Below are 23,477 nucleotides of genomic sequence, written 5' to 3'. Positions count from 1 at the left end.
CCTATTCCTACTCTAGGCGTAGGTACACACCTGTGGCTCACCAGCCTGCTCAGGCTCGGCCCCAGCGCACTCATTCTCATCAACAGTGTACACCTAAGGCCCCTACTGCTCCCCAACAAAAGCAAGGGACAAGCTTTTGACTGGCTCCAGCAGAGCATAGCCGCTATAAAAGTGTCCGTCCCGAATGACTTGATGGTTGGGGGGAGGTTAAAGTTTTTTTGGGTTTTTTTTTTTTTTTTTAATCAAAGGTAGCCTCTTACTCTGACTGGTGGGTTCTTCAGAGTCCGGCTTGGATACACCCTCAATTTGATTTCCAAACCTCCAAATTGTCCACAGAGAGCCCATTCTTTCTCAGCACAAGCAGGTACTTGCAGAGGAAGTGTAGGAATATATATTCATGAGGATAACTCCTATTATATATCCAGAGGTACTTAGCTGACAGAACACTACTAAATAGCAATTATTCTGTACTCGTGTCTAGGGAAAACGTACCTCTTTGGCCCTATGGCTGGCTAGTTGTGCTGGAAAAAAGAACAGTGCCACAGATGGAATATATTATGCTTTATTAGGTATAAAAATATGTTATCTATAGCAAATGCAAAGCAAGATTACAAAACTAGATTAGTCATATGATATATACAAAGGTAGTGATTATTCAGACTAATTAAATGAGTGATTACACAACCAATCACAATGCTGATATCCTAATGATTATTATGAGAACTTATACCACACGTCTTAATCAAAATACACAGCAGCTAAATTCACAGACCATAAGTCCTGACATAAAACCAATCTGATCAGACAAAAGCCAAGAACTAATTATCCCCTAACTGATAGGTAGCAAACTTTTTATCTCACCTTGCTGTCTGTTGTGGCAGACTTCCAATGGTAAAGAAGTGGATTCCTCCTTGGAGACTCAAGCTGAAACCTCAGCGAGTCTCTGTCCATGAATAAAATCCAAGGTCTGTATTCTGGATACAAATAGCACAACCTTTAGGTAAGGCTGTATATTGTAGCTGAGCTAACCTTGTGAGTTTGTTACAAGGTATGCAGATCACTGGTGTTTAGGAAATCACTTGCTCTCTCTTTCTGAGAGCCTTCTATCTTCCAGCCATTCTTCTGTTCTTCAGTCCAACTTTGGCATCCATGTGTCAGATGATACCTATGAACCAATCACAGATGGTGTAATAATGCCCAGCCAGCTTCATGGTCATGAAGAGAGGCTTTTGTTATAGCAATGAAACTCAATGGCATGCAAACCTCCCTGTCAGATCCCATACTCCTGGATCCATCTGTGTCTCTCTCCTCCATTCTTCCCAGGAGATAACTGGGCTAGTTTGCAACAAATGTCTTTAGATGAAGTCATTATGGTATGCTCAACAGTAATTTTCTTTTGTAGAAAGCTGGTTTCTGATTAATACAGATGTATGCAGGCCACAGGCATCTACTATTTATCATTTTTAAAGCGCTACTAGATGTATGCAGTGCTGTACACTTGAACATGAAGAGACAGTCCCTGCTCGACAGAGCTTACAATCTAATTAGGACAGACAAACAGGACAAAGAAGAGATAAGGGAATATTAAAGTAAGGATGATAAAATAAGGGTTCTGAACAAGTGAATAAGGGTTAGGAGTTAAAATCAGCATCAAAAAGGTGGGCTTTTTAGCTTAGATTTGAAGACTGCCAGAGATGGAGCTTGACGTACTGGCTCAGGAAGTCTATTCCAGGCATATGGTGCAGCAAGATAAAAGGAATGGAGTCTGGAGTTAGCAGTGGAGGAGAAGGGTGCAGATAAGAGAGATTTACCCGGTGAACGGAGTTCCCGGGGAGGAATGTAGGGAGAGATGAGAGTGAAGAGGTACTGAGGAGCTGCAGAGTGAATGCAGTTATAGGTCAATAAGAGGAGTTTGAACTGTATGCAGAAACGGATAGGAAGCCAGTGAAGTGGGCTAATATGAGCATAATGACACTGACGGAATATTAGTCGTGCAGCAGAATTTTGAACAGTTTGAAGAGGAGAGAGATGGCTAAGTGGGAGACCCGTGAGAAGCAAGTTGCAATAGTCTAAGCGAGAGGAGTGTGGATGAGGGTTCTGGTAGTGTGCTCAGAAAAGAAAGGGCACATTTTGGTGATATGGAAAAAGAAACGACAGGTTTTAGCAGTCTGTTGACTATGTGCAGAGAAGAAGAGGGAGGAGTCGAAGATGACCCAAGGTTACGAGCTGATGAGACAGGAAGGATGAGAGTGTTATCCACAGAAATAGAGAATGGGGGAGGAGGAGAACCCAATATGGCTAAATTTCACCAAACCAGGCTGCATCAGGAATCACAATGCGTTAGAAATTCTCAATTACATAAAAACTTGTGGTGCTTCTAAAAACTCACACATCAAGCAGTCATACAACCAAAACTGTACCCAGGGAAAGATTCTTGTCACTTCTTTCCTGAGCGGTACATATGCATTGCTTTTCTGAGCAGTACAAGTGCACCGCACACGCCACTGTCCTCTTCTGACTTTGTCCCCCATGCAGATGTTTCTTGTATGTTGGTCCAGCTCTAGTTTCTACAATTTAAACCAACATTTTACAGTTTATCGCTATTTGAAACCCCGTCATAACCAAAGATTGAAACAAACTACAATGCCAAATTCAGTACAGAGGAGCAGAAAATAGTTGCAGCCATTCTACATGGCTCAGCATTTTTTTCTGTTTTATTCTGGATCAAACATATTGATAAAAAGATAAGTCTTAAGTTCCTTTATAAATGTTTGAAACATAGGTGCCACTTGTATGGAATTGGGAAGTTTATCCCAAGTTGTGGGACCCACTACATTAAAAACAGATTTTGTCTTGGAAGAATGCTTCCCTCTAAGTTGAGGTGGACTCTGCCACCTATAGTCCTGCCGGTATTAGCCATGCAATTGCACAGAAACTGCTTTTTTTTTTTTTTTTTTTTTTTTTAATTAACTTGCCCAAAAAAGTCAAGTTAGAAACTTTGGGCAGTAATTTGGTACCTCACAAACAAAAACAGCATTTTTTTTCCAATATAAGTTGTACCAAACATCTCTTCATAGATTGGCATCTCATCTTTTATTATTGTTACATTTGTATCCTACATTTTCCCACCTTTTTGCATGCTCAATGTAGCTTACATATAACCGTTAACGGTGTTAGCCGATTCCGGTCTGAACAAATACATAGTATGAATGAATACAAACTGATATATATATATATTTTTTTTAAAAACAATTTTTATTGGTGACACAGAAAAAAAAGACCCCATTACAGCGGTCAACATATAAACATACATAATAAACGCTTCGTGTTAAACATCACACAATAAGCATATTCATTTTTCATTTTATTCCCCCTCCCCTACTGGACCTATTAACAGTTCAAAATCCTGCTTCTCCCAACTGGCGTGAGGGTGTCCCAAAACGGGGACCATGTTTTACAAAATTGGTCTCCCCTCTTTGAAGCCAGGTCTCCCACTCTCTTCTTTTCCAACATGCAACATTGCATCATAGCTCCTCTCCATGGTGGGACTCCGGTGGCTCTGGTTGTAACCATAATTGTGTGATTGTTCGTTTGCCCATCAGGGTCGCCCTTTTCAAAAAAGCTTTTAGCCCCTCGGGTGGCTTTCCTCGGATGTTATAAACCTCAAAGAGTTGGCCTGGTGATGGGTGCCACTGTACCTTCCACATCTGGGACACATGGCGTCCCAGTATTATCCAGAATTGAAACACCATTGTGCAGAACCAAAACATATGTCCCAAGGAGGCTCCCACATGTCCGCACTTTGGGCAATCATCTGTGGCTCTGATGGTCGCTTTGAAAGCCCTGTGTGGTGAGATATAGAGCCGCAAAATAAATTTGTATTACATTTCCTGCCATGCCACGTTCTCTGTCATCTGGTGCACGCCCGTCAGACACAGTTTTATTTGCTCAATTGGGCTTCCACCTCAGTTCTTGGTGCCACTGTTGTGATACTCATGTGTAATCTGAAGTCCCCTGCAGGTCTCGAAGGTGGCGGTGGAAATATCGAAGTGGCACTTTTAATTGGGCCTCTAGGGCTAGTAGATCATTCATGGAGTCCCATATTTGCTGTGTAAGGTCTGTTGCAGGTAATGATCTAACATAGTGTTTAAGCTGTATATATTGAAAGTAGTCTTTCTGTCCCAGCCCAAATTCTTCACACAGGACTTTGAAGGGTTTAATATACCCCGTCTCAGACACCACCTGAAACAAATATTTGATGCCACAAATCTCCCATTTCTTAAACAAAGCGGATCCTCCCCCCTCTGGGAATGCTAAATTACCTTTAATAGGAAGCAGTGGAGTTATTGCTTTATTCCATTTGTACATCCTACCCAGCCATTTCCATGCTTTACGCAGGGGATTTAAAATATACTCATACTGTCCCAGTGGTAGGAGTTCCCTTGCTGGGGCATGGAGCCAATAAGCAAAGTCCATTGGAGCCATCAGTGTGGTTTCCACTCTTGTGCAAGAGAAGAACTCTTTTGATCGAAACCAATCTGATAAGTGCCGCAGGCCACATGCTATCGCTATAAGTTTTAAATCGAGCAATCCTAATCCCTCCCCCCCCCCCCCCCCCCGAACAGGGCCTCATAAGATTTTTCAAACCTGTGCGTGCTCGTTTACCCCGCCATAAGAAAACAGTGAGGGTTTTATTGAGCCACCTCTCCTCTTTGTATCCCAGTATGGCAGGGATCATCTGGAAGATATACGTCCACCTCGGGAAGATGAACATATTATACATTGCAATTCTCCCTTTCAGGGATAAGGGAAGACCCTGCCAACTGTGTAAAATTTCCTTTGTTCTATTCTTCAATGGGCCTATGTTCTCTTTATACAAGTTCGCTAGATCTTTTGGGATGTAGACCCCTAAATACTTAAGATTACCTGTGGCCCACTGAAAGGGGAATGAGTCTTCCCACCCCTCCTTCACCTCCTCCTGAATCGGAAGGGCCAATGATTTATGCAGATTTAATTGTAAACCCGAATAAAACCCAAATTCATCTATGACTTCAAGTAATCGTAAGACTGAGGTTTTCGGTTGAGTAAGTGTAAGAAACATATCATCCGCAAAAGCTAGCACTTTTCTCAGATGCCCATGGAGTGTTACTCCTCGTATGTCTGGGTCTAGCAGAATCGTTCGTAAGAGTGGCTCCAGGTAGAGAAGGAACAGTATGGGGGATAATGGACATCCCTGCCTTGTGCCTCGTTCTACCCGGAAGGGCATAGATCTAGTACCATTAATCAATATTTGTGCGGTGGTGTTATTATAGAGCGTCTGAATTGCTTTTAGGAACCAGCCACTCAGCCCAATATACTCGAGTACTTGAAACAGGTATTCTCCATTAACTTTATGAAAAGCTTTAGCCGCGTCTAGGCTAACTAGTAATAAGGGGTCGCCCTTAACTTGTCCATAAGCCACTGTGAGTAGTGCTTTCCGAACCTGCCTTACCGCCTGTCGGCCTTTAACAAATCCCACTTGGTGTTCTCCTATTAGGTATGGAATGTGAGCCGTCAGTCTGTTTGCCAGCACTCTGGATAAGATCTTAACATCTACATTGATGAGGGAGATGGGTCTATAGGATTCCATTTCGTCTTTTGGTTTACCTGGTTTGGGGATTAATGTTATCAGGGCCTCATTCTCCCTTTTACAAACTGATATTGTGGTAGAATGAGGTACAATTGTGGGGGGAACTTAAGGCGGGAAAGGGGGAAGAAGAGTCCGGTAATGTCCGTTACGGTCTTTGGTTACATTGTATCGCAAGTGTCCAGGTATTTTTATGTTGAGTCGGTGGGGTATGCTCTTCTGAACAGGTCTGTTTTTAGTGCTTTCCGAAAATTTAGGTGGTCGAGCGTAGTTTTTACTGCTTTTGGTAATGCGTTCCATAGTTGTGCGCTTACGTAGGAAAAGCTGGATGCATAGGTGGATTTGTATTTGAGTCCTTTGCTGTTTGGGTAGGGTAGTGGAGGTTTAGGTATGATCGTGCACATTTTGTGGTGTTTCTGGTTGGCAGGTCGATAAGGTCTGTCATGTATCCCGGTGCCTCACCATAGATAAATTTATGGACAATTGTGCAGATTTTGAAAGTGATATGTTCTCTGATTGGTGTGATTGATAGCCAATGCAGTTTTCTGAGTGGTTTGGCACCGTCAAAATGTGTTTTTCCAAATACAAGCCTGGCTGCTGTGTTTTGGGCGGTCTGAAGTTTCTTTGATTTGATCCTTGCATCCCGCATAGATTCCATTACAGGAATTTGCGTGGCTTAGTACCATTGGCTGTACCATGTTACGAAATAATTCCCTCGGGAAGAATGGTTTCACGTGTTTGAGGTTCCACAGTGAGAAAAACATTTTCTTTAAGGTGGAATTCGCTTGGGTCTCTAGTGATAGGTTACGGTCGATTGTTACTCCAAGAATTTTCAGACTGTCTGAGATAGGGAGGGTGTATCCTGGGTTCTCTGAGGACAAGCAGGCTGCTTGTTCTCACGACTGGGTTGATGTCCACGGCAGCCCCTCGAAACCGGAATGAAAAATCTCGCGAGAGGTCCTGCACGTGGGGTACGCCCACCGCGCATGCGCGGTCGTCTTCCCGCCCGTGCGCAACCACTCCCGCTCAGTTTTTGCGATTTCCGCGCTAGAGAGGGACGCGCGCTCGCGTGCCCCCTTTCTTTAAAAAAAAAAAAAAAAACTTCGAGTTTTATCCTTTTGTTTCGCCTCGTCGCGGCCTTGTGGCCGCACGTACGAGGTCTTTATTTTGTGGTGTTGCTTTTTACCGCCACCATCGACGGTTTTGACCTTGCCGACGCAATTTTTCCGTCGATGTCCTCGAAGGTCCCGAGCGGATTCAAGAAGTGTGGTTGGTGCGGCCGGCAGATCTCGCAGACCGATCCTCACGCTTAGTGTCTCCAGTGCCTCGGTCCGGAGCAAAATTCCAAGGCGTGCATCTTGTGTCTCGGCTTGAAAAAGCGGACACAGGTGGCGAGGCAAGTTCTTCGGGGCCGTCTTTTTGGAACTTGCGCCGGCCCTTTGACGGCGGCATCGGTGTCGACTGCCGGGTCTTCGGTACCGATGTCGACATCTTCAGTGCTGACTATGGCACCGACCTCAGGAGTACAGGTTCCCTTGGCCCGACGACCTGACGGCGGCGGTGAGCGACTGCATGGGCAGTCCGCCCCGGCCGCTCCCGCTGCTCAGGGCCATCGGGACCGAGCCCTGTCGGATCCGACCCCCAGAGGGTGCGGAGACTTTACCTCCTCCTCGTCCATGCTGCGGAGTGCCAATGACAGGCATCGAAAGAAAGCTGCAAAGAAGCACCGTCATCGGTTGCCCACGGCGCATGGGACTGGCAGCTCCGGGACGTCGAGAGACTCAATCCCTAAGAAGCACCAACGCCAGGAGGAGCACTCCCCCTCTATTGAAGAGGTGTCGATGCGCAGGTCGTCGGGTACCCCGGTACCGTCTCCTGGACCCGGGCAGCTTCGAGCACCGACGCCTGCACGGCCCCCCCCCCCCCCCCAGTCTCTCCCAACAGCGGGCCTTGACGAGTGCCTCCGAGCCATCCTCCCAGGTATCCTGGAGGGGCTGATGCGCCAGGCCTTGCCGGCACCGGGGGTGCTTGCGCCCACTGTGCCGTTGATGGAAGCGCCGGCTGGCTCTGGCCCTGTGATGCGGTCTTCGACACCGGTACCGCTTGCGGCACAGGTCTCGATCGCTACTCAGGTGAAATCGACGTCGATGGAGGGAGCTTCGTCCCCGCCGGCGCAGGAGTCCACCTCTCGGTACCATCGTCGAGGACGTGGTTCCTCGGGGTCGAGAAGGGCCCGGTTGCGGTCTGAGCTCAGAGAGCTCATGTCCGACACCAAGGAGGAGGCCTCGTGGGGGGAGGAGGAAGACCCCCAGTTATTTTCTCCTCCGAGGAGTCTGCGGGTCTTCCCTCCGACCCCACGCCTTCACTGGAGAGGAAGCTCTTGCCTCCAGAGAGCCTCTCCTTCACCTCTTTTGTCCGGGACATGTCTGTTAGCATTCCCTTCCCAGTGGTCACGGTGGATGAGCCGAGGGCAGAGATGCTCGAAGTCCTTGACTATCCATCACCACCTAGAGAGTCTTCCATGGTACCGTTGCACAATGTCCTCAAGGAGACACTGCTTCGGAACTGGTTGAAGCCCTTATCTAATCCCATCATCCCTAAGAAAGCGGAGTCCCAATACAGAGTCCACACGGACCCGGAGTTGATGCGGCCTCAGCTGCCACATGACTCAGCGGTCGTGGACTCTGCTCTCAAACGGGAAAGGAGTTCGAGGGATACCGCCTTGGCGCCCCCAGGGCGGGAGTCTCGCAATCTGGACTCGTTTGGGAGGAAGGCCTACCATTCTTCCATGCTCGTGACCAGAATCCAGTCATACCAGCTGTACACGAGCATCCACATGCGGAACAATGGGCGGCAACTGGCGGACCTGATTGACAAGCCCCCCCCCCCCCCCCCCCCCGGAACAGTCCAGGCCTTTTCAGGAGGTGGTCAGGCAGCTGAAGGCGTGCAGAAAATTCTTGTCCAGGGGTATTTGACACCTGTGATGTGGCATCCAGAGCAGCGGCCCAGGGTATAGTGATGCGCAGACTCTCATGGCTGCGTGCCTCTGACCTGGACAACCTCACCCAGCAACAGCTGGCGGATGTCCTTTGCCGGGGGGATAACATTTTTGGCGAGAAGGTCTAGCAGTTGGTGGACCAACTACACCAGCGGGAAACCGCTCTTGACAAACTCTCCCACCGGGCGCTTTCAGCATCTACCTCCACAGGTGGACGTTTTTCCTGGGCCAGGCAGGCTGCACCTTACGCTTACAGCAAGCGTAGGTACAACCAGCCGGCCCGAAGGCGGCCTCAGGCATAGGGACAGTCCCAGCGCGCTCGTTCCCGTCAACAGCGTGCACCTAAGCAGCCCCCTGCGGCTCCACAGCAAAAGCAGGGGACGAACTTTTGACTGGATCCATGGGAACATAGCCGCCATCAAAGTAGCCGTGCCGGATGGCCTGCTGGTCAGGGGGAGGTTGACAGTTTTTCACCAAAGGTGGCCTCTGATAACCTCCGACCAGTGGGTTCTCCAAATAGTGCGGTGCGGATACACCCTGAATTTGGTTTCCACCCCACCAAATTGTCCACTGGGAGCACAATCCTTCAGCTCCCACCACAAGCAGGTACTTGCAGAGAACTCTCCGCCCTTCTCAGCGCCAATGCGGTTGAGCCCATGCCACCCGGGCAGGAGGGGCAGGGATTCTATTCCAGGTACTTCCTTGTGGAAAAGAAGACAGGGGGGATGCGCCCCATCCTAGACCTGAGAGGCCTGAACATATATCTGGTACGAGAGAAGTTCAGGATGCTTTACTTAGGCACCCTTCTCCCCATGATTCAGAAAGACGATTGGCTATGTTCCCTGGATTTAAAGGATGCTTATACTCACATCCCGATACTGCCAGCTCACAGACAGTACCTGCGATTCCGTCTAGGAACACGTCACTTCCAGTATTGTGTGCTGCCCTTTGGGCTCACCTCTGCACAACGGGTTTTCACGAAGTGTCTCGTGGTGGTTGCGGTGTACCTGCGCAAACTGGGGGTGCACGTGTTCCCATATCTCGACGATTGGCTGGTGAAGAGCACCTCAGAGGCGGGAGCTGTTCGGTCCATGCAGTGCACTATTCAACTTCTGGAGCTGCTGGGGTTTGTAATAAATTACCCGAAGTCCCATCTCCAGCCAGTCCAATCTCTGGAATTCATAGGAGCTCTGCTGAATTTACAGACGGCTCAGGCCTATCTTCCCGAGACGAGGGCTCAGAACCTTTTGTCCCTCACCTCCCAGGCCAGAGCGTCCCAGCAGGTCACAGCTCGGCAGATGTTGAGACTCCTGGGCCATATGGCCTCTACAGTCCATGTGACTCCCATGGCTCGTCTTCACATGAGATCAGCTCAATGGATCCTAGCTTCCCAGTGGTGCCAGGCCACCGGGAATCTAGAAGATTCTATCCGTCTGCCCATCAGTTGTCGCAATTCGCTGCACTGGTGGACTATTCGGAACAATTTGACCCTGGGATGCCCGTTCCAAATTCCTCAGCCTCAAAAAGTGCTGACGACGGATGCATCTCTCCTGGGGTTGGGGAGCTCATGTCAATGGGCTCCACACCCAAGGGATGTGGTCTCTCCAGGAAGCAGGTCTTCAGATCAATCTCCTGGAGCTCCGAGTAGTCTGGAATGCGTTGAAGGCCTTCAGGGATCGGCTGTCCTCCCAAATTATCCAAATTCGGACAGACAATCAGGTTGCAATGTATTACATCAACAAGCAGGGGGGCACTGGATCTTGCCCCCTTTGTCAGGAGGCCGTCAGGATGTGGCGATGGGCAGGCCAGCACGGCATGCTTCTCCAAGCCACGTACCTGGCAGGCATAAACAGTCTGGCTGACAGGCTGAGCAGACTCATGCAACCGCACGAGTGGTCGCTCCATTCCAGGGTGGTACGCAAGATCTTCCGAGAGTGGGGCACTCCCTTGGTGGACCCTTTCGCCTCCCAGACCAATTAGAAGTTGCCTCAGTTCTGTTCCAGACTTCAGGCACACGGCAGACTAGCGTCGGCTGCTTTTCTCCTCTATTGGGGGAAGGGCCTCCTGTATGCATATCCTCCCATACCTTTGGTGGGGAAGACCTTACTGAAGCTCAAGCAAGACCGCGGCACCATGATTTTGATTGCGCCCTTTTGGCCCCGTCAGATCTGGTTCCCTTTTTTCTGGAGTTGTCCTCCGAAGAACCGTGGAGATTGGAGTGTTTTCCAACTCTCATTTTGCAGAACGACAGAGCGCTTCTGCACCCCAACCTTCAGTCTCTGGCTCTCACGGCCTGGATGTTGAGGGCGTAGATTTTGCTTCATTGGGTCTGTCTGAGGGAGTCTCCCGCATCTTGCTTGCCTCTAGAAAGGATTCCACTAAGAAGAGTTAATTTTTTAAGTGGAGGAGGTTTGTCGTTTGGTGTGAGAGCAAGGCAGTGTCAGTGGCCCACTTGAAGACAGCCACTATTGAAGAGATTTGCAAGGCTGCGACGTGGTCATCTGTCCACACATTTGCATCACATTACTGCCTCCAGCAGGATACCCGACGCGACAGTCGGGTCGGGCAGTCGGTGCTGCAGAATCTGTTTGGGTTTTGAATCCAACTCCACCCTCCTGAACCCGATTTTATTCTGTTCAGGCTGCACTCTTAGTTGTTCTTCGTAGGTCAATTTCAGTTATTTCCTCACCGTTGCGAGGCCCAGTTGACCCTGTTTGTTGTTTTGAGTGAGTCTGGGAGCTAGGGATACCCCAGTCGTGAGAACAAGCAGCCTGCTTGTCCTCGGAGAAAGCGAATGATACATACCCTGTAGCAGGTGTTCTCTGAGGACAGCAGGCTGATTGTTCTCACCTACCCTCCCTCCTCCCCTTTGGAGTTGCGTTTTTTTCCTCATTTCTTTGCTATTGTATTTAACTGAGCGGGAGCGGTTGCGCACGGGCGGGAAGACGGCCGGGCATGCGCGGTGGGAGTACCCCGTGTGGGGGACCTCCCGCGAGATTTTTCCTTCTGGTTTTGAGGGCTGCCGTGGACGTCAACCCAGTCGTGAGAACAATCAGCCTGCTGTCCTCGGAGAACACATGCTACAGGTATGTATCATTCGCTGTGTTAATGTTTGTGGCAGTAACCAGACTCCATTCATGCATAATTGACTTGATGGGTATTTAGTGTTCTGTTGTAGAAGACTTCCAGATTGTCTATTGAATATTGCTCCCTTTAAAGGTATAAATTGCTGTAAAATTAATTTTTTTTCTTCTTTTACTATCAGTGCAGGTAATTTAAATTAACCCCCTCCCCCCCCCCCCCCCCCCCCCCCCCCACACACACACACAAAACTTTCAATCTCAGGCCCTTACCAGTTGGCTTTAATTTGGAATTCTCTACCACAGGAGCTTTTGTAAAATTAGAATCTGATTATGAGGTTTCAAAAGAAATTAAAAACCCACTTGCTTCAAGAACTTATTTTAGGTAAATGATTTCATTTAATACTTGAAATGTCTGCTGATTGAAGTACTCCATTTATTGTATCTTCCTAGAGGTCTGTTCTAGTTTCTTAGACTGTAATCTGCATTGGATCAATTTTATCTAGGTAATAGTTGAATTAAAAATTTTTTTTTTTTGGTGGGGGGGGTTCCCCTCCATTTGTTTTCCTTTTATGAAGCCTTAATTTTGTTCAAGTTAAGTGGCGATATAAGTAATGCATTTCATATTACACTGTTTTATTTTTGTTCTGTTGGCTAGAACCAAAGCAACAAAGGAAGCAAAAAATATTCTACAGTGGGCCAGCCTCTCCTGTGAGACGAAAATATCAATTTACTTCTGCTCCAAGAAGTCCCTACAGTAAAAGAAGTAACAGGTGTGTTTCTGCACTGCACATGTGAGTTACTGAATGATAGGATTGGTAATTATTTCAGGTTTTGAGTAACGTTTGCTTCTTCAGCGAGGGTGACTAGAGTTCATTGTGGTTTGCTTTTATTTCTTTCCTCAGCACTACCCAGTCCTCTTTAAAGAAGAGCGCAATCTTTCTACAATGATACAACATTAAGACAAGTAACTATTGTAATCCAGGGGTCCTTCTAGCCTGTCTCTAATATTGTATTAACTTCCTTTCAAGGATGAGGCAGAGAACTGGTGTACTATCTACATGCTTTTGTTTGCAACATTAAGTAGAGATTTTATCCTGGACTTCTTAATATTACAATATAATCCTTTGCACATTTACTTTGAATTGCAATTACAAATAATATTAGGCCCCACTGTTCTGACCCTCTGTCGTCCAAGCTGCAGCCTGTGAGCTTTGAACAGCTTAGTCAACATCTATAGCAAATTTTAGATTTGCCTCTACATATGCTAGACTACAGCCTCAACGTTGTTCCAATCAGTTGGTTGTTTTTCTTTGGGTCTCCTGGTTGTTAACAATACCAGCCCACAGAAAGCCCTCTGACAACTTTTATTTTAAACAAGGGCCCTTTTCTAATTGCTCTGCAGTTACTTCCCCCAGCATAAACTGTGTCCAGGCACTTAAATCAGCAGGCAAATGATTTCTTTTGGCTCCTAATCAAAGGAATTCATACAACTAATTCTGTACTCTGCTGTTACTGCCCCCAAATCCCAACAGTACTTGAACAATTACGTTCCTATTGCATTTAATTGTGTAGAACAAAGCTAGCATCTGTTACCCCTCCTGAAACTGTCCTTTAGCTTTATTGCTTTCTGTTCTAGACTTCTTAACTTGTCTTGCCTTCCATACAAATGACAGAAAAAGAAATAGATAAAGAGAACCAGCCAGTGGCCACTCACCTTCTTAATGCCATCTCTCCTGCTCTTATTCCTTTTATCCGTCACATTCTCAACCTCTCATTTTCCACTGCGACTGTCCCTGCTGCCTTTAAACATGCTGTGGTCACATCTCTCCTTAAGAAGCCTTCACTCGACCCTACTTGACCCTCTAATTACCGACCCATCTCCCTCCTTCCCTTTCTCTCCAAATTACTTGAGCGTGCTGTTCGCTGCTGCCTTGATTTTTCTCTCCTCACATTCTATTCTTGACCCACTACAATCTGGTTTTCGCCCTCTCCACTCAACCGAAACTGCGCTTACTAAAGTCTCCAATGATATATTACTGGCTAAATCCAGAGGTCAATATTCATCCTCATTCTTCTTGATCTTTCTGCTGCTTTTGACACTGTTGATCACAGCATACTTCTCGATACCCTGTCCTCACTTGGATTCCAGGGCTCTGTCCTTTCCTGGTTCTCTTCCTACCTCTCCCTCCGCAACTTTAGTGTTCACTCTGGTGGATCCTCTTCTACTTCTATCCCTCTGCCTGTCAGCGTACCTCAGGGTTCTGTTCTTGGTCCCCTCCTCTTTTCTATCTACGCTTCTTCCCTTGGTTCATTAATCTCATCCCATGGCTTTTTCTACCATCTCTATGCTGATGACTCCCAAATCTACCTTTCTACCCCTGATATCTCACCTTGCATCCAAACCAAAGTTTCAGCGTGCTTGTCTGACATTGCTGTCTGGATGTCTCAACGCCACCTGAAATTAAATATGACCAAAACCGAGCTTCTCATTTTCTCCCCCAAACCCACCTCCCTGCTCCCCCCGTTTTCTATTTCTGTTGTTGGCTCTCATTCTCCCTGCCTCCTCAGCTCAAAACCTTGGGGTTATCTTTGACTCTTCTCTCTCCTCCTCTGCTCATATCCAGCAGATCGCCAAGACCTGTTTCTTTCTTTACAACATCCATAAAATCCACCCCTTTCTTTCCGAGCACTCTACCAAAACCCTCATCCACACCTTTGTCACCTCTCGTTTGGACTTGTGCAATCTGCTTCTTGCTGGCCTCCCACTTAGTTACTTCTCCTCTCTCCAGTCGGTTCAAAACTCTGCTGCCCGTCTCGTCTTCCACCAGGGTCGCTTTACTCATACTATCCCTCTCAAGTCGCTTCACTGGCTCCACAACCGTTTTCGCATCCTGTTCAAACTTCTTCTACTAACCTATAAATGTACTCTCTCTGCTGCTCCCCAGTATCTCTCCACACTCGTCCTTCCCTACACCCCTTCCCACACTCCGTTCCCTGGATAAATCCTTCTTATCTGTTCCCTTCTCCGCTACTGCCAACTCCAGACTTCGCTCCATCTGTCTTGCTGCGCCCTATTCCTGGAATAGACTTCCTGAGCCCCTACGTCTTGCCCCATCCTTTACCATCTTTAAATCTAGATTGAAAGCCCACCTCTTTAACATTGCTTTTGACTCGTAACCACTTTTATCCACTCGCCTCCACCTACCTTCCTCTCCTCTTTCCTCTGCACATTAATTGATTTGTTTGCTTTATTTTTGTCTACTAGATTGTAAGCTCTTTGAGCAGGGACTGTCTTTCTTCTATGTTTGTGCAGCGCTGTGTACGCTTTGTAGCGCTATAGAAATGCTAAATAGTAGTAGTAGTAAAAGAGCAACCTTTAAGTGTGTGTTTATATTGTCCTCTCATATAGATGTTTTAGTAATTGGCTAATATGTTTTGGCAGCAGACTGCCTTTATCACTGCAATTCAATCTTTGTAATAGGGACACAAAACCTATAAATAATAGAAATCAGAACATATATACATAAAATCATAATACATAAAAAAAATTGTTTCTGCAACTAAAGGAAGACTCAGATTGGACATCTGCGCATTAAAATGAATGCACTCAATATGTAAAAAAGCATGCAAATAAAGTACAAAATATAAAAAGGGGTATTACCTTTAAAAACAGGACATTCAATGCTTAAAAAGGTTGCCTACACTGGACTCTGAGGCCAGTGTGAGCTTAAAAAAAAAAAATTACACTAAATCATTTAAAATATAACCACAACAATGTTCACAAAAGTAATTTACAAATGAAAATCTTGTGGAGTCATGTAGTACTGACCTCAAAGGAAGAGGAGGGATATATATTAAACTACTTTGAGAATCATATGGTGCCGATCTCACTAAATTGCTCTTTATTTTTTAAGTCGGTACTACATGCCTCTTCCCAAAAACGTTTTCAAAAATAATGCACAATTAACATGTGCAAATTGGCTTTAAAAAAAAAATTTTTTTTTTTTTAAATAAAAATGGGAAGCTTTGTGGAGATTGGGTGGCAACAAAGCTAGCGCTGAGCAGACTTCTATGATCTGTGCCCTGAAAATGGCAAGGACAAATCAAGGTCAGGTATACATACAAAGTAGCACATACAATCTTGTTGGGCAGATTAGATGGACTGTACAGATTTTTATCTGACATTATCTACCATGTTACTATATGACTGCAAAAGGCTTTAGCATGTTTTGCTTTGAGCCTTTTTTACATGCTAAATGCGCATTAGAGCTTCAGGTCCTTTAGTGCAAGGGCTCCTAATTTCAAAACTCTGCATTTTCTGAATATTGGATCAATAATGTTACAAATATATACGAAGTCGGTTACAAATATATAAGAGATTCTTCTGTTTCAGCTGAAATTTCTTCTGTAAAGTAGTTTCATCTTATCTTAAACCCCCCCCCCCCCCCCCCAAAAAAAAAAAAAAAAAAAAAAAAAGAAAACTAGACAAAAAGCTCCCTATCATATTGGGAAGGGGAGTAAAATATGAATGTCTCCCCCTCCCCTGAATTTAAAAAAGTAAAAAATAAAAAAAAAACCAGAGCTGCATCTTCCTCCAAATCAGTAGTGTGAAAGCCTATTGGGTCCTGTATATTGACTTCCCTACCACCCAGGTTAAATGTAGTAGTGTATCTTGTTTGCCCCTCTCTTCTAGGCCAACCCATTGTTTCACATCAGCTGCCTGCCTTTCCAAAAGCACTCATACCTGAACTGCTAAATAGTAGTTAAAATTTGGCACTTCCAGTATTCCAAAAATATTTTATTGGAGAGGGTATGAAATGGGCATTGAAGAAGCGTTCATGCTCCACTACTCTTAACTTGTCCAGCATTTGCACTGGAACAAAAACTATCTAATTCTTGTCGGTCATTTTTTCTAGATAAAGCAGAACACCTTTCTATGTAATTTCCTAAATATTTTCTCAGACGTGTCCACTGGCAGTGTTAGAAAAAGATGAAAAATTGGTAGGTCTGTCATTTTAATTGTATCTTCTCCAGCCAGAAAATACTTAACTTTGACCATCTGGTCAGCTCTGAGGATACTTCTCTAATAGGGGTGCATAATTTAATGCATGTAATTTTTTACATGGTCCACAGCAAATTGGACCACAAATGTCATACTGATATGGTACCTGTTTGAAAGGAATGTTCCTGGATAGATATAATATTGAGAATTTCTGATTTGGACATGTTGACTTTTGAAGTTTAATGTGAGCAAGTGCAAGGTGATGCATGTGGGGAAAAAAGAACCCGAATTATAGCTACGTCATGCAAGGTTCCACGTTAGGAGTTACGGACCAAGAAAGGGATCTGGGTGTCGTCGTCGATAATACACTGAAATCTTCTGCTCAGTGTGCTGCTGCTGCTAGGAAAGCGAATAGAATGTTGGTTATTATTAGGAAAGGTATGGAAAACAGGTGTGAGGATGTTATAATGCCGTTGTATTGATCCATGGTGCGTCCGCACCTTGAGTATTGTGTTCAATTCTGGTCGCCGCATGTCAAGAAAGATATAGTAGAATTGGAAAAGGTGCAGCGAAGGGCGACTAAAATTATAACGGGGATGGGACGACTTCCCTATGAAGAAAGCTCTTTGAGCAGGGACTGTCTTTCTTCTATGTTTGTGCAGCGCTGCCTACGCCTTGTAGCGCTATAGAAATTCTAAATAGTAATAGTAGAAAGACTAAGGAGGCTAGGGCTTTTCAGCTTGGAGAAGACGGCTGAGGGGAGACATGATAGAGGTATATAAAATAATGAGTAGAGTGGAACAGGTGGATGTGAAGCGTCTGTTCACGCTTTCCAAAAATACTAGGACTAGGGGGCATGCGATGAAACTTGTAAACTTAAAACAAATGAGAGAGGTTTTCTTCACCCAACGCATAATTAAACTCTGGAATTCGTTGCCGGAGAACGTGGTGAAGCCGGTTAGCTTAGCAGAGTTTTTAAAAAGGGGTTAGACTGTTTCCTAGAGGACAAGTCCATAACCCACTACTAAATGGACTTGGGAAAAATCCACAATTCCAGGAATAACATGTATAGAATGTTTGTATGTTTGGGAAGCTTGCCAGGTGCTGCTGTCGTGGACATGATGCTGGGCTCGATGGACCCTTGGTCTTTTTCCCCAGTGTGGCATTACTTATGTACTTATGAGTGTCAGGCTTCAATCTTCAGCATTTATAGCAGACAAGGACTGAAGACCCACAAATGGCAAAGGTTATCCAATCACAGCAATAACTGTTAGCTTGAGACGCCCACGTAACTTTTCTTAGTTTTTAAGAGTTTTGACAAATAAAAGAACTAAGTATTCAATAACGCCCCCCCCCCCATCCTCCCCCTCCCCAACAAGCATGATGAAGAAAAGAAGATGAGGCAAAAACCAGCAGGATTTTGGTGCTGACTGATTCACACAGAAGAATAGTTTTGTCTGTTTGAAATGTATCTAATCATAATGTTGAGACAAATATAGTGATGGGGTAATAAAAAAAATCTATGAAACTTAACCTCTAAACATCAGATTGATTTATACTGATTACAAATAAGTAAAAAAAAAAATTCTTTTCCTTCCTTTTTCAATGTGAAATGTAGGGTTCTGTTCCATTTTGCCTCTTCTTACATACTTCAAATAGGTCGTCTTCTAGTATGGCATGTAAAGCTGAAAACTGTAGAAGGCCATAGTCTAAGTGGAAATTTGCTCAAAAGAAAACCATGTTCTTTCTGTGGTTCAAAGTGGTGTTTTACTGAATTTTACAGGAGAAGACATGCCATCCTCAACAGTGATTCTACATCATCTTCATCTGATGATGAACAGTGCTTTGAGAGGTGCAGAAATCGAAATCGCAATAAAGTGCTAAGCAGGTTAGTGCTATAGCTGCTTCATTTTTATCTCATAATAGGTCAATTCTGGTTAGATGTCAGTTTTGGGTTTTAGAAAACACAGGATGTTGTGAAAATAATTCAAGGCTGAAAACAATTTATTGTAATTCTAAGTCTACGTGTATTTTGATTTTGATGGATTTCAGCAAAGTATACCTGAACATGGAAAACTTTAGTTGTCATTTAAAAAAAAAAAAAAGTGTTGGGGGGGAGTAATTAAAGCTTACAGTTAAATCAGGATAAAGATGCTCTAATTAAAGAACCAAGTTTGTTTTTAATATAAACTGGAACAATAGGTCCAGGATGTACATTTCCTTATCCTTTTTTTTGTTTTTGGTAATAAACTTTTATTAATTTTGAAAAGAGAAACAATACAAACCCAAAAATGTTAAATTGAAGGAAGAGTATGCAAAACACTGTGTAATCCAATAAGCAGAAATAAAACAAAATTCCCTCAGCACCTAAGAAATCTCACACAACCCACCCAAACAGAAAGACTCTGTGTCGCCAGGCACTCCGTGGAGTCTTCAGAGTGCCTAAGGTACCATCTTAAAGACCCCAGCTCCTGTACCCACCCCACTCCTAATATCCCTCCCCCCATGAACCCTCATGAAACTTTAACCAGAAGATCATGGTGAACCACCATTCTTCATCCGTAGGGGTATAACACCCAAGCCTACAGTCCATGAGCTTGTCCAATTCCCCAATAATATTTAACTTCAGAATCCAATCGAACAAAGTAGGACCCACTGCCTGCTTCCAATGGGCAGCAGTAACAGTTTTAGCAGCTGCCATACACATACATTTATGGCGATGTTGCAACTTAGGATCTCGTCTATTCCCCATCCGCAGCAGACACCACTGAGGGTCACAGGGAAAAGCGCATCCTAAGGAGTCAGACATCCTGTTCGTGACCTTGGACCAAAAGTCCTGAAGCTTCATGCATGTCCATCATATATGAAAAAAAGTTCCTCTTTCCAATCCACATCTCCAACAGGTGTCTGAAACTGTGGGGAACATTTTTTTTAAATTTTAACAGGAGTGTAATACCAATGTGTCAGTACCTTGTAAGCATTCTCTTTCAAGGAGCTTTCTTCACTTCCAAGCACACAGCCTTCCACTCACTCACTCACTCTCACTCAACTCAATCTTCAAATCCTGCTCCCAATGTTGCATATAGGGATACTTATAAAATCCAGTGTCCTGGATAAAGCGATAAAGTATAGAAATAGAGCCCTGAAGCTTCCCCAAGGAACTCCATAAATTTTCAAAATGTTCAGTGTCGTCAGGGTTGGCTCTCAACCATCCTTGCTGGGGTATATAGTGTTTAACTTGCAAATAAGAGTAAAAATTCGAGCTATGTAGTCCATAGGTGTCCTTAAGCTCCTCAAAAAGTAAACCACCCCCCCCCCCCAATCTAAAAGATCTCAAAAGCGGACAAGGTCGCGCTGAGCCCATCGCACCAAATTATCCCTACCAAATCCCATCTGCAACCTAGGATATGAACTAATATGCGCAAAGGAAGAGGGGCTCCTAGAACCATGCAACTTAGGCTTAAGAAAACTCCATAAAGAAAGTAGGTGAAAAACAAAAGGATTATTGGAAAGCTGTTTGTAAGCCTTGGGAGAGAGAGAGGCCCAAAGAGCAACCCCAAGGTTAAACCCCCGTACTGTGTGCTGTTCCATCACATTAATCACTGACTGCGTACCCAGGCTCCAAACAGAGATGAGCTTCAACTGAGACGCCCAATAATACCACACAAGATTTGGAACTCCTCAACACCCCCTCTCCCCAGTTCAACAGCACTCCACATCACCTGTTTACCCAACCTAGAAGAACGCCCCCACCCCATACAAAAGCAGCAATCTCTTTCTGAAGCTGCAGTAATTCCACTGTGGGCATCAACAATGGGAGAGACTGAAATAGAAACAAAATTGGGGAAGCAAATTTTATCTTGACAGCAGCAATCCGACCCCACCATGATAACCAACCCCCAGTCCAACGATGCAGATCCCTACAAAGTTGCTGAAACAATGACGTGTAATTTAAGGAGAACAACCGAGAGAGATCTTGAGGAGTCCAAATGCATAGGTACCTAAAACTATTCCGTGCACATTTTAAGGGAAACACCTTCTGCAAGTGATCATTCTCCTCTACTGAAGTAGTAATGCCCTTCTTTAACTCATATTTATCATAATTCATCTTAACCTGAGTCGTCCTAACAAAGCCAATTCCTGTATTACTACAGACAGTGAGCCGAGGAGCTCGCACATAAAACAATATCTTCTGCAAATAAAGCCAATTTGTGCTCTATTTTTTTCTACATGAACTCCTTTCTCCGATTTTTCATTCTTTCCCTTTCTCAGAGCATGGCAGAACAGATTGTTTAGTTAGTCATGCTTAGGGCTGTTGACTCCATGTTTCTGTGAGAAATGTTACATTTTGAGGCTAGTGCACTCCTCTCAGGTTTCTCTAGGTCTCCATGGTAATCCTGCACCCTCTCTGCTGCCCTTGTGGCATTTGCTCTGTGTTCACTGTTTACATCAAGTTAGTTTTATTCAGGAAGGTGGCTGGCCTTTCAGCCTGAAGGTTACAGGTTCAAGGCTGGTTTATCCATCCTAATAGAAACTGTGGATTCAGCTGTTTCCAATGGGGGCATATTTTATTTCATTTTCTTACTGCTTGCCTGGCAAAGCAATTCTTTCATGACTGGAACAATTATCACTACACTACTGTTCTAAAGATTGCCCTCCTCTCTCTTTCTGCACACTGATACTAGCCCCAGCTACCCTGGTATCGGCAGCATACCCAGTACCTGTAATTGCTTCTTTGGCATTTTTGGCATCTTTTCATGGTATGGGGCACCAGGAACTACTTCAGTGTAGAGGTAGCTTAATAGTTGTTGCAACCAGCTGAGAGTCAGCACGGAAATCTAGAGGTGCTGCTTCACAAAGACCCACTGCAGCTTGCTATCTGTAGTGTGCAGTGGTGCAACAGCCATATTCTCAGTTCTAGTTCACAGTCACCCCAGCCAATTCTTGACCATATCTGCAAGAAGTTAGCGCTGGTTTAGGCATCCAGCCACTAACGTGGCTTCCAAGTCACATTTGGCAACCCGCCTTTGGAAATAGTCTTGGTACTGGAGAAGATCTAGGGCAGTTGGGTAAAGACCAAATTCTTGGGGATTTCCAGAGTATGAGTCTAGGGATGATTTTTAATCCTCTGTTTTGTCATAGGTTTGTTTGGGCCAGGAAAACCACTTTCAGGGTTTCTGCTTCTGGAAGCCGTCCAGACCGGGGTTTTTTTTTTTTAACCCCGCTAAGCTAACCGCCTTTACCACATTCTCTGGCAACGAACTCCAGAGTTTTTAATTACACGTTGAGTGAAGAAATATTTTCGCCGATTCGTATTAAATTTACTACTTTGTAGCTTCATCGCATGCCCCTTAGTCCTAGTATTTTTGGAAAGGGTAAACAAACGATTCACATCTACCCATTCCATTCCACTCATTATTTTATAGACTTCTGTCATATCTCCCCTCAGCTGTCTTTTCTCCAAGCCAAAGAGCCCTAGCCACTTTAGCCTTTCCTCATAGGGAAGTCATCCCATCCCCTTTATCATTTTCGTTGCTCTTCTCTATACCTTTTCATATTCCACTACTATCTTTTTTTGAGATGCAGTGACCAGACTTGAACACAATATTCGAGGTGCGGTCGCACCATGGACCAATACAAAGGCATTATAACGTCCTCACTTTTGTTTTCCATTCCTTTCCTAATAATACCCAACATTCTATTTGCTTTCTTAGCCGCCACAGCACACTGAGCAGAAGGTTTCAGGGTTTCAATGTATCATCAACAACGACGCCGAGATCCCTTTCTTGTTCGGTGACTCCTAATGTGGAACCTTGCATTACATAGCTATAGTTCGGGTTCCTCTTTCCCACATGCATCACTTTGCACTTGCTCACATTAAACGTCATTTGCCATTTAGACGCCCAGTCTCTGTCTCATAAGGTCCTCTTGTAATTTTTCACAATCCTCTCGCAATTTAACAACTTTGAATAACTTTGTTTTGTCAGCAAATGTAATTACCTCACTAGTTACTCCCATCTGTAGATCATTTATAAATACGTTAAAAAGCAGAGGTCCTAGCACAGACCCCTGGGGAACCCCACTATCTACCCGTCTCCATTTAGAATACTGACCATTTAACCCTACTCTTGTTTTCTATCTTTTCACCAGTTTTTAATCCACAATAGGACACTACCTCCTATACCATGACTCTCCAATTTCGTCTGGAGTCTTTCATGAGGTACTTTGTCAAACACCTTTTGAAAATCCAGATAAATATCAACCGGCTCGCCTTTATCCACATGTTTGTTCACCCCTTCAAAGAAATGTAATTGGTGAGTCAAGGTTTCCTTTCACTAAATCCATGTTGGCTTTGTCTCATTAATCCATGCTTCTGAATATGCTCTGTAACTTTGTTTATAATAGTCTCTACCATTTTGCCCGGCACAGACGTCAGGCTCACCGGTCTATAATTTCCTGGATCTCCTCTGGAACCTTTTTTTTTTTTAAATATCGGCGTTACATGGGTTACCTTCCAACCTTCCGGTACTACACTCGATTTTATTTTATTTATTTATTGCATTTGTATCCCACATTTTCCCACCTTTTTGCGGGCTCAGTGTGGCTTACAATACGATATGAATGATGGAAATACAATTTGTTACAACTTGGTTATGGATTACATTATGAAGAGTTATGCGAGACAAAGTATCGTTAAGGAATATAACACTGGAACAAAACCTTGAAACATTGGAAGGAGACAGCGGGAAGCTAAAAGGGCATTATGTA

At 44.7% G+C, this 23,477-nt stretch overlaps 1 protein-coding gene across 3 annotated transcripts in view; it reads left to right on the top strand.

Annotated features, from left to right (window-relative positions):
- The window catches only part of ATAD2 (ATPase family AAA domain containing 2), a 393,801-nt gene that overhangs the window by 136,365 nt on the left and 233,959 nt on the right, over positions 1-23,477 (top strand). For all 3 annotated transcript variants that reach the window (XM_030218745.1, XM_030218753.1, XM_030218736.1), the window contains exons 8-9: positions 12,363-12,477; positions 18,493-18,597. In XM_030218745.1, coding sequence (XP_030074605.1) covers positions 12,363-12,477; positions 18,493-18,597 — 220 coding nt within the window. The remainder of the gene's footprint in view (positions 1-12,362; positions 12,478-18,492; positions 18,598-23,477) is intronic.

This window comes from Microcaecilia unicolor, chromosome 1 (genome assembly GCF_901765095.1).
Source record: "Microcaecilia unicolor chromosome 1, aMicUni1.1, whole genome shotgun sequence".
NCBI classification, from domain to species: Eukaryota; Metazoa; Chordata; class Amphibia; order Gymnophiona; family Siphonopidae; genus Microcaecilia; species Microcaecilia unicolor.
The sequence above is the reverse complement of the archived record's forward strand: the minus strand, read 5'-3'. Positions and strand labels throughout refer to the sequence as shown.